The 12,066-nt window shown below is 35.7% G+C and overlaps 1 protein-coding gene across 4 annotated transcripts; it reads right to left on the bottom strand.

The window, feature by feature from the left end:
• Positions 1-4,056: 4,056 nt before the first annotated feature.
• On the bottom strand, positions 4,057-12,000 carry LOC123562471 (inosine-uridine preferring nucleoside hydrolase-like). Of its 4 annotated transcripts, none has more exons than XM_045355116.2 (6): positions 11,938-12,000; positions 10,288-10,495; positions 9,109-9,283; positions 7,361-7,477; positions 5,916-6,052; positions 4,057-4,791 (listed from the first exon to the last, which is right to left on the bottom strand). In XM_045355116.2, the coding sequence occupies exons 2-6, from the start codon at positions 10,465-10,467 to the stop codon at positions 4,465-4,467; spliced, it is 936 nt and encodes a 311-aa protein (XP_045211051.1). In that variant the 5' UTR covers positions 10,468-10,495; positions 11,938-12,000; the 3' UTR covers positions 4,057-4,464. The 4 variants fall into 4 exon arrangements, with proteins under 4 accessions (XP_045211051.1, XP_045211063.1, XP_045211044.2 ...); XM_045355128.2 differs by having other exon boundaries at positions 10,288-10,491; positions 11,938-11,992; XM_045355109.2 differs by lacking the exon at positions 11,938-12,000 and adding an exon at positions 11,734-11,868.
• Between the last annotated feature and the right edge of the window lie 66 nt (positions 12,001-12,066).

The raw sequence follows: 12,066 nt of genomic DNA, 5'->3' as shown, positions 1-12,066 counted from the left end.
TATCTTCTATCCTTCCCGCCAGCAATGGCGAACCCCAGTTGCAAGCCGGGTAATGATTAAGTTGTCGACGAACAAAAAATATCCAACACCATAAACGAGAACTTATGTACACTTATACACACTGTCTATTCAATGAAATTTTCTAGGAACCACACATTACATAACAGGTGGTCAGCCAAGAGGGCCATTAGTGTAAGTTACTATACAGTCTATATCTCATCGTGTGCAAGTGAAAGATAAGTCTTCTAATATGAAACTCCAATCTTGTTACAAACTCGTCACTCCATAACTTCTCTGGCAATACACAAGAATAGTCTAGCAATAACTTGATTTCTTGGTCATAAGTCCGGAACAGATGAGTATAACTTGTCTCCTCTAGGATGCTGATTATTTCATTCATGCCAGGCAATCTAACCATCCCCAGCTTTTATTATATTTGACTGGCTTATCATAGTAGGTTGTCCCCCTTGAAAATTATCCGATAACCAATATTGGTTTCCCTATTGATATAGTAGACGCAACTTGACCCCGATGGTTGACCTTTGTATTATAATACATAATGAGGCACAACTTATAATTGAATAGGAGTGTACGTAAAACACGGGCTGTATGAAAAAGTGGAAATATCAATTTGTAAAATTATAAATTAGTGCATTGGAAAGTTTTAACTGATCAAATGTAAATATACATACTTTGATAATGTTCTGTAAACAAACTAATTCCATATAAATATACATGGCTACCCTATTCACCCATTATTTCTACAATGAAATAATCGATATGAATAATCAGCCGAAGGTCAACCATCGCGGTCAAGTTGCGACTACTATATTACTTTGAGCAATAGATTATATAGGAAATTTATTTTTAATGATTAATTTCAAATATGTCTTTTGGTTTGTGAATATTTTACCAGATATGGCAGTAAACTTTAATTTATTCTCTTCAATTTGATGTGAAAATATTTATTCTAAGTGAACATCTTCTTGCTTCCAATTTCGTTTTTAAAGTAGCACCGTCGCCTATACGAGGGATGTTCGAAATGAATTTCTATCTGGAGACTTCAAATTTCAAGTTAGCCCAAAAGGGCTAATTTCATGCCCTCGAAGTACTCCCCGTGGCTAGAAATGCAAAGTTTCAGCCGATGTATCCACTTCTTGAAGGCGTCACGGTACGCTGATTTGGGCACAGTAATAAGGTACTGATGAATGGCAGATCCAAGTGCCTGTCGGGACTGGTATTTCCGCCCAGCAAGGAATGATTTTAATTTCGGAAACAAAAAGAAATCACATGGGGCAAGGTCTGGGGAATACGGGGGGTGAGGCAAAACAGTTACTTTTTCTTTCTTCAAAAACGCCGTAACTATTGCGGAGGTATGAGCGGGGGCATTGTCATGTAGAAGACGGACATGTTTAAAACCAGTGGCAGGGCGTCGTTTCTGATAATACTTTTTCAGTTTCTTCAGTACTACGTTTTTGTAGTACTTTCCGGTGATGCTTTTGCCCTTTTTCACCGGCACTTTTATTGCGACTCCTTCACGAGAGAAGAAGATTGCATACAAAACCTTCTTTGCACTCAAAGAACGTTTGGCAATTATTGGGCGTTTGCCGTGTTTAGTGGCCCAGATCTTATTACTAACCTTTCTGACGGGCTCAAAATAATGGACCCACGTTTCATCACCTGTGACGACATTGGCAAACTGCTTTTTGTCATATTTTGGAAACATTTGAAGCAGCTTTTTGGCCACTTTAACCCGTTGCCTCTTTTGCTCATCAGTCAACAGATGTGGCAGCCATCTAGCAGAAATCTTTCTGACTTTCAAATGCTTCTTCAAAATAAGGTGAACCGTTGATAGTGATATGCCTACCTTTCGTGCAATATCACGAACTGTAAATCTGGCATCTCCTTCAATGATTTCCTTTATTTTGGAAACGATTTCTTTACGAGATGCAGATTTAGGCCTACCTGATTTCGGTGCATTTTTGATGGACTCTACACCAGACTCAAATTTCTTTTTCCACCGCCGAACTGTGTCATAAGACACACACGAAGGTCCATAAGCAGTAGAAAGTTCAGTCATCAGCTGCTTCAAAGAACAACCAAGTTTTGAGCGAGCTTTGATGTAAGCCCGTATTTCATCTTTCTTGTCGACGCTTCTACCAACCATTTTTACTACAGTGGTCAATGATTGCGTGTATTCAAATGGCAAATTTTATGTCTTACACTTAGTCTAACATGTATAGGTTACTAACCGAGTAGGAGGTGTTCATGAAATGAAAATACCCCCGCTCGTGCGAATTGTGACACCGAGAGCGCGTAGCGCTCGAGGTGTTACCGCACGAACGCGGGTATTTTCATATCATGAACACCGATCTAAGAGGTAAGTAACTGACTTACACAACATCATTTTAATTTGTTAGTTTTTATTTATTTATTTATTTATAAGTCTTTCCTTCTCCCAGTCAGAAAATAAATGATTTTGGGAATTACTTTAACTTCAGCAGGTAAATTGAAATACTTAGTACGTAAAATGATATTAAAAAAGTTTATGAAAGTTCTGCTAATTCGCCAAATTGAATGTAAATGCATTTTTGTTAACCAATTATTTATTGGGATGTTTTTTTTTATCTTTTAATGCACAACTTCACACTTCGGTTGCATGTTTATAAAACATTTTTCATGATAAACCTAGTTTCGGACTCTGCACTTACGGTTTCGTCGTGGTCGTGGTCGTTATCATCATAATCATCATCATCATCTAACAACAATAATAATAATGATTAACTTTTTCTTCTACTCATCCCTATTAAGTACTGAGCCGTGAATGTATCTTGTAGATGAAAACATGACGATCGTAATTCAAAGGTCAAAATATACAATATTTAAGAAATAAGTATTGACCTGGCACTCATTTTTCTTCACCAGTATTTTCGGGGGTTTCCATTATTTTACGAAATATTTGTATTCTAAAACAACCAATATAAATAACCAATGGCACGGTGGCATAGTGGTAGCTGTCTGACTGCCACGCACGATACCACGAGTCCAAAATCACCTCAGACCATTTTTTAGTTCAATGTAATTTTGTTACTGATGTTACTTTTACTCTTACAATATCTTTGTAACATATTTCACGAAATCTGATTGTTTTCTCTTGTAGATCTAGTATTCATTTTCAGGAAACGCTGGTGAGAAATACTTTGTCTTTTTATCTAAGATACTTTTAAATATGTTTAATTCAACGTTTATAGACCATAAGGTTTGATCACATAAATATGGCAATATTTCTACCGATAAAATTTGGGGGGAAATGGTCAGTACGGAGGAGTTGAACCAAAAATGCAGTTCAGCAGCTAAACGTTTTGTCGGCACAGCTATTTGCACATGTGACATTGTGAAAATTATAAAGAAATATATACGCAATATTTATATCGCTATTTAACTTCAGACACCGAGAATTAATTAACGGAAAATATACGGAATATTCTTGAGTGTCAGGTCAATACTTACGGACAATAACATGGCATTAAATAAGCATTACAGTTTGAACTCATCTAACATTCTTTTCACGTGCTCAGGTATGGTATGATACCTGTGCACGAGCGCAGGTATGGTATGATACTTGTGCACGTGCGCAGGTATAGTATGTAGGTATTCATTTTGGTTATTAACCCGCAGAGAACAATAGAACAGTTGTGTAAGTACCTTTCCTCCTTTGCAAAGGACGCAGCTATGTTGATCAGTAGTTGAGTGCCATCCCTAGTATTACTCATTAAACACACATCGTCAGCGCACGTGGAGTTATTGACTGTTATTGTACCTATTTTACCCCCTTTGCCAGTATTTTCAAGCTGGTCTCAAAGCGGATTGATGTATATTTTATATAGGTCAGTGGACAGAATCCCTCCCTGGCGTACACCTAAAAATTTAGGTTGTCATGGTTACAGTACTCGCTGGAGAGGTGCGCTCAATTCCAACTCGACAAATATAATGCTGATGTCCTGAGGACATTTTCATAAAACTGATGTAAAGATGATGGGAAGGAAGAAATATGAATTTGTCCTTTCTTTTTTTATTTATAAAAGTGTTATCATAAAATGGAGATATACTCATTTGAAGAAGAATTAACAACTGATTACGTGTCACACAGGATTAAACAATGTAATTGGTTGATCAAAGCGAGAATTGTAGTTAATGGCATTTAAAAGTCTCGTTTGAAAATATACAACACTGTTGTGATAGAAGCGTGGTCTAAATCATATACTTTTATAACATAAATGATTGTAATCCCTGAGCAATAAAAACATCTGAAATAAATTGAGAAAATAACAATCGTACATATTTGTAAAAATCTAAAAATCTTGTTTACAAAACGATCGTGAATCATTTGAATAATGCATACATGATTGGTTATTACTGATTTCAAATTACATGTATACAAAACATTTCTTCTCAAATAATTCTTCAAGCAAGACCAGTTGCCATTAAATGTTCGTACAATGTTTGATCTAATTCTGTTACTATGGTAACATTAGGACCTTTTTGTAACTTTCCTCTCCAATCTACGACCATTTGACCATACGTGTATTGTCCTTTTGTTTCTACTGTTGCGTACTCGTGAACACTACTTTTGATGACGTCACTGCGAAGTACACAAGCCATAATGGCTTCGTCAGCTGGTATAAAGCCAGTCGTACCTCGCTTCTTATCAAATTCAACGCTAGTTTGGTCAATCTTCTTCATCAAATCGGCTTTCTTAGACTGAGCGTTTCTCATCTGTGTGTGTGTTTCCTGAAAACAGAATGCTTTAAGAAAAACTTCGTTCATATGATTTTGTTATGTGAAAACTCGTTTCGCTACATCGGTCCACCTGACTTAGATTTCAAAGAGATAAACGTTCTGATGGAATTTATGGAACTTAGGTAGTAAATGTGGCCTACAGTGTGTGAACATTTTTTTCTGTGATTTGACCTATCGACCAAAGCTTAAAAACTTAATCTAGTTTTTATAACTTAAAGACAAACGTTCTGACAAGGATTTATGATGCTCAATTAGAAAATGTGGCCTATTTTAATGATCTAACCTAGTGTCGTAGTTTTGTCCTCCTGTAGACCAGTTTTGATCATGACCTAGATTTCACAGAGACAGTCATACTGAGAAAGTTTCAAGAAGATCAAATGGAAAATGTGACCTCTAAAGTGGTAACAAGGTTTTTCTACGAGTTGACCTAGTGACTTAGTTTTTAATCTCAGATAACTCAGTTTTAATCTTCTCTTTTATTTCATAGACACAAACATTCTGACAAAGTTTCATAAAGGTGGAGTAGAAAATGTGGCCTCTAGAATGTTAACAAGGTTTGTTTTTCTATTCATTAGCCTAGTGACCTAGTTCTTGCCCCTAGTAGACCCAGTAATGAACTCGTCCGAGATTTTATTGAGGGTGATATTCTGCCACAGCTTCTAAAGACTGGGCTAGAATTGTGACCTATAAAGGGTGAACAGGCAAACTGTTGACGATGTACGATGCCAGACGATAGAGGACGACGGATACAGGTTGATCACAATTTTTCACATTGAGCACTTTGTGCTCATGTGAGCTAAAAGTAAAAATAAGTTTTAAGAACGGTTGAATAAGTGTTTTCCTTTTTTATATTCAAAGACGGAAGATACTTTCTGACACTATAAAACATAAACTACTTAAAGTTTCCTTTCTAGAAATGGGTGAAAACTTCTTTTGTTTTATTTATTCTGTGCTGATGAGTTTTCTAAAATTTTGAACACTGAGGTATTTATTCTTGCTATATTTAGACAAATATCAAGTTCACGTCAAATATTACAAAAAAAAAATGTTAATTTCGTAATTTTTGACAATAAGAAAATTCTGACAATTATGAGATTCACAAATAAATGTCTTACAAAAGATATTGTATGCTGCATACATGTCTCCCAGGGCATAATTGTTATTGGACACCTTAACTGGTTCAGAACAACGTAAGCTGCTTCCGGGTCAAAGTAGAAGTTGAACTCTCCACCTACGCTGATGTTTCCCTTTCCTGTAATAAAATATTCATTAATTTGTAACCAGGAGGTGTAAACCATTGGCAAGTAATGGCATTCGAATATTTCCATTTGATAACGTATTTTCCGTAACTGATTTCGGAGTTTTCGGCTAATTTGTTTGAGCTTCTTTAACGGCCGATGAATAGATCGAGTAAATATTCTTCGTAGGCGATTTCGGCCTTTTTCGGTTCTGCCCGAAGAATTCCGAAATTCGAAAATTGCATACGAGAATACGTAATTGTACGGAAGTTGCCGATTGCAATTACGAGTGCATGCCCAGAGAAAAGAAATAAAAACAGATGTTAGAGATGTGTAAAGACATCGTGTGATGTGCGTGAAACTATTGTAACTGTATACAGATAAAGAATAAGATACAATAGTTTCGCGATCAGCCTTCAATATAATTATGAACTGCGTAAATTCAAAATGAATTAGTTTATAGACTGTAAGCTAACAAAAATCACTGTTACATGATTGAATTAACCTTTAAGTGAGCTAACTGTCACCAAAAATACACCAAAAAAACATACTTTCAATATTGTTTCATTGGCAGAAACAAGTTTTACTAAACAGCAGTATGTTTCCTTGGTTACAAAACTTCTAAAACACAACGTGTTCTATACATATTGGTCAATTTTAATATTGTACCAAAGCGCAAACTATTAGAAACTATAGTCATAACAACTGGGCCCAGTACACTTGCACGTCATCATAAACACACATATTGTTGCATAAAGTTTTAGAGGAGCGGTGGTCTAGTGGCTAAGGTGTCAGCCGCTCAACCAGTGGGTGATCGGTCCGAGCCCTACTGGGGTCACGACCATGACTTCTCATATGACACCAGTTCTGGTTATTCCAGGAAGCGGACGACTCGAGAGCGATTGAGATCAGCTTTAATCTTTCAACAAAGTCGGGCTAAAATAAATTAGTATACAAACAAACGCAACACACAATACAGTAAAACTCAATCTGGGAATTTGTTTTCGATAATAATTATTATTTCTTATATTGCTGCAAGTAGAAGTTTTAATTGCAAACAGAAAGTTGAATTTTTGTCTAGATAAATTGTATTGAATCCTAAAATGAGAGCATTTTTATCGTCGACTCTACAATTTCCGGAGAAAAATAGACGTAACTGGTCATTTTTATGACGTCAAAACTTGTTTCTTCTTCGTCATCAAAATGTGTGAGACTTTTGGAGTAAGGATATTAAGTCTTAGTATTGTAAATACTGCATATCATACATTACAAACTGATCAGTCAAAAATTTCATTATATGAAACAAGATAGTGTTTGTTTACCTAGATAATTTCCACCCATGATACTGCACGACTTGAGCCTGGTACCGAACTCGGGATCCAGTCGTATTGCCATGGCAACGTTGGTAAGTGGACCGATCGCTACCAAATGCAGATCACCTAGAAATATGTTTAAAGGTACACATTTTACAACCTGTACGCTGTATGGTGTGAAAAATGTAGAAATTTTGAAATAAACTGTAGTCTCGTGACTGTAAGCCTCCTCCACACTCTAACCTCCGCAAGCTATACTGGAAAAGATTCGAACAAATAACCTGTGGGTTGTGAATTTGATCAATGAATCAAACGTATATGATTCTGCTCCATCCTGAATGTATTTAATTAAGGTACTACAACGTCAAATGTTATAACTTAAACACGAGGAAATTTTCACAATTCTTGCATAAAAACTACTTTTTGCACTGGATCCGCCCATCTATTAACGGGAGAAAAATCGTGTGCAAACAAGACAATTCACGTGCTGTTAATACCCGATTTTTATTTTTGAAATACTTTCCCAGGGACGTATATGTAATTCTGCGCATATTGACATCTGGTATCTGCGTCCTTTTTCTTTCATAAAAACCTCTTCTTGAAGCATTAAAGATGCAATCTAAACCATAGAATGTTTTACTGTATCAGTAACTAACGCCAAATGTGCTGCCCCCAACATTGTTCGTACTCGTTTCTTCCCTCGTTTACTCCCCTTTTGAACTCTGCGTCAATTCAGATTTTGTAGACAATCGTGAATGTTAAAGAATCGCGTGTTTACCTGTGCGATTCTTTGTTTTTAGGTATCATATTTATGATTTTGGTAAGTATCTGTAAGTATGTTTTTATCTAATTTCTCGAAGAATTTATATAAACAGCTTGGAAACTAGACACTACGTTCGTACTCGTCCGTACTCCAACTGCGAGTTCGTACTTAATATAACTCGAATGTAAAGTTATTATTCTTGAAATTGTGATCGAGTCCATCAAATTGTGAAATGATATGAACAATTATTGGTAATTTTATGTTTGTAATAATGAGAGATAAAAAAAAGTCGTTTAAAAACCTTCAGGATGTGCTTTTGATAGTGTTGTTTATTTCCGGGCCCTGGATACGGATATTTAAAACATGTTTACCGTTTCCAAGAACAACTGGAATGGTAAATAAAAAATGTACCGGAATCGTCAAGTCATCACATATGAAAACAATACATAAACCGTCGTGAAATATATTTTTATGCAAGAATAGCGACAATACACGTTTGTTTTGTGTATTAACGTCTGCAGAAGCCCTTGGGATATGTTTGTGACCTCGACCTCACAAACAATCCTGCGGGCTTCTGCAGACGTTAATACACAAAAAAACGTGTATTATTCCTACAATCTTTCACGGAAAACATTTAAATCTAGAGATATCGGTCCACCGCTTCTTAAATCATCCGAGAGAAACTAAAAGAAAGTGTGTATATTTGTAAATAAATTGGCGTTTAATAAAACAATCACATATCATACACGCACTCAGAACGAGTCCATTTCATACATGTATGCTCATCCTGTTTCTTCAAATCAACAAGATCCATACGTCTAAATATATCCCAAATATATTCCTCTTTTCGTACAGGAAGACAGCAACAAAGCCGTATTGTTAGGAATGAGGAGTACGTGCGTGTGGACAAGGAGTATATCCGTACTACATTAATCCTCTTCGAGAGAAAGCGGGAGCGGTGCTCAAACATACTTCCCAGGGGTTAAATAAATACCTTTGTAAGCTTTTGACAGCCTGAGAAGAGCCATCACGCCATGTTCTGCCTGAAGCTGACTCTCATCAGGAGCATTGGGATCCGGAACATCCCCGAATCCATCTGAACCATGGTACGAGGAACGGCCTTTAACCTCTCCAAGCAAGGGCGTGTTACAGCCTACATAAACTGGAATCTAAAAACATCAAAAACAGTGAAAATCGTGCGGCTTTTCATATTTAAATCATATGGTAACAAGGTGTTGTTTTTTTTTTAATTATTATTATTATTTTAAGTATATCTTTAATCTTGCTAAAGCATTTTAATAGAATGTGGAAGTAAATGTCACTCCAATACAAGGAATAATATAATTATGTTTTAGAAATTTCATTTATAAATATCGAAGGGCCATAACTCAGTAAAAAAAAAAAACAACAATCAACCGATGCGCAGGTAAGCTCGCTACCGAAAAATCATGTGGATTTTCAATCAAATCCCACCAATAATATAGGAGAAATAACCTTGAAGCGTATTTTTCAAGAACGACTATAAGTGTGTCATTCCGGTAAAATCTGTAGTCAACGACACGCATACCTCGCCTCCTATCAATAACTGGAGTGAAGTTTCGCTAAAATCTGGACAGAAGCATGGAGATGAAGCATGGACAAGAATAAGTACACATACTTTATGTATAAAATTCAAAGAGCCATAACTCATTGAAAAATGAGTTTGCTAAAAAATGTTGTAAATTCGTAACTATAGGCTTTCTATTGATCAGTCATGATTTCAATCAAATTCCCCCTAAAAAGTACAGGTGAAGTAGTCCGGGCAAACATCATTCAAAAATTGACCTTTCAGGAGCCATTACTCCATAAAGAAATAGTCTTCGCGGGAAATGCCGAAGTTGTGTAAATTTAGTATTTCGGCAATCTCCGGAATTTACGGAAAGCCACGTGCGTAATCTCACGGAAATTGCCGAGTGTCGTCACAGTTGATAACAAATCAGAAGGATATCTATCATATCATGGAAAATTCCGGGGTCTATCTTGTTTTTTGACGAACAAAATATTTATCATTATCAAAGAGTTATAAAAAATAAATGTATTAATAATTCTTTGCCATATATAGTGTAATCCTAATTTCTTTCAAAGAACTTTTAGATCATGTATATATTGTTCAAGATCGAAATAAAGAAATTACATCTAGCCTATCTGCCGCTTGCAGGGTTCGAAGAGCGTTCAGTGCTGTTTGCTTTACTCGTGTGTTTCCTTCAACGCACGTGATCGCTTTAAGGTCAATATCCGGGTCACTCAGTGCCATGAAAATGGACATTGCGTCGTCATTTCCGGGGTCACAATCTATGACAATCTTCTTCGGCATTGTTGATGTGGAACTGTGTATGCGCTGACTGGAATAAAACATAATATAATATCAATGTTTAAAATGCACCTTTAAGAAACATTACCAATGTTTACAGTTCGCTAAGTTTTACATTAAAAAATCTGTGATCAAGCCACTTTAAACTGAATAAACAGGAATTAACAATAGTTGCAGGTCTTATATATACATGTATATAAGGTTGTAACATTTCAGGCATTCGTCAGTCTATCAGTAACCCTTACCCATCTGAATTTCTAAAATGAACTTGTCCATCTTTCAATTGCCATCATTGGGACAGTACCATTAACTGTTAAAAGGGGTGATTACCAAAAAATACTGACTGAATAGCGAACAGTGCATATCTTGATCAAACTGCATGGATGTGCAGGCTGATCATGATCTGCACTGGTCGCAAAGGCAGAATCAGTCGTGTCCAGCACGATAAGGGTTAAGAATGACCGATTATTGTCTTTAAGAAGACTAGATGACAACAAGACTTTTATTAAAAACTGAACAGAAATAAAGGTTGTATCTATCTTTAGTTGAGTAAGCAACATTGATGTCATAATTTATGCAAAGTAGTAACATATAGTAACACTGTCTCCAGCTGTTAACAAATAGTAAATGCATGCAATTCCGTGGACGCTACTCATTTGCTGATAAAGTTACATACCACTTTTTACCATCCTTAAAGTTTATTAATTACATTATATTTGATTATAATGACTAGGCAATGTTTTCTATTTTCTCTGTTGTTAATAACATGTTTGTTACTTTCTTTAAAATTATATGTACGTGACAATGTATATTGTAAATGTTGCTGTTTAGACGATGTACGATGTACAAGTCTCAATAAAATTCTGTTCTATTCTGTTTTGCTGATAGTATAATACTGGTATAATCACACTGTCATATTTACAAACAGGTGTTATATTGTGCCATGAGAGATATTACTATTCACTGTAGATGTGATTATTTTAAAGGCTTAACCATGCACAACTTTCCACAAAAATCAATATTTAGGTATGTGAATATAACTTTACCATACGATAAGAGAGGAAAGTTACCTTATACTGTAATACACGCAACAGTTGCTTTTTTAAAACATACTTAGACATAAATTGTTTATCAAACCATTTCGGTAAAACTATAAAGATATAAGATAATGAAATTCTATCAACAATTACATAAGATTCAACATACTATTTTATGAAATGAATAGCGAAACACAAAAATACAGAAGTTCATTTGCAGCTTTAAGTAAACCGAGGTGTTAGACAGGTCAGTGACCACTGTATTTTAATCACACGTCTCAAACTCCACATGCACCGTTTAAATCGCATGCAATACGATATGATAGTATACACAATAAAATACTGCTAGATGCAGTTAGTTCAAAATCTATCCAATTATATATCAACTATTCACGTTAAACATAAGCTTGTATTATCATGTAACGCTTTTATTAACCTTTGACTGTTTACGAGCACAGGCAAATCGATTTGTTTACATTCCGGCGGAGTTTACGTTAATACACCCTTACATGCGATTTACTTACAGGTACGAGTACACTAAATAAAAAAAGTGCGGTATGTGCAC

The sequence above is a fragment of the Mercenaria mercenaria genome, chromosome 15, assembly GCF_021730395.1.
Source record: "Mercenaria mercenaria strain notata chromosome 15, MADL_Memer_1, whole genome shotgun sequence".
NCBI lineage: Eukaryota > Metazoa > Mollusca > Bivalvia > Venerida > Veneridae > Mercenaria > Mercenaria mercenaria.
Note: the sequence above shows the minus strand (reverse complement) of the source record. Positions and strands in the feature narration are given on the sequence as shown.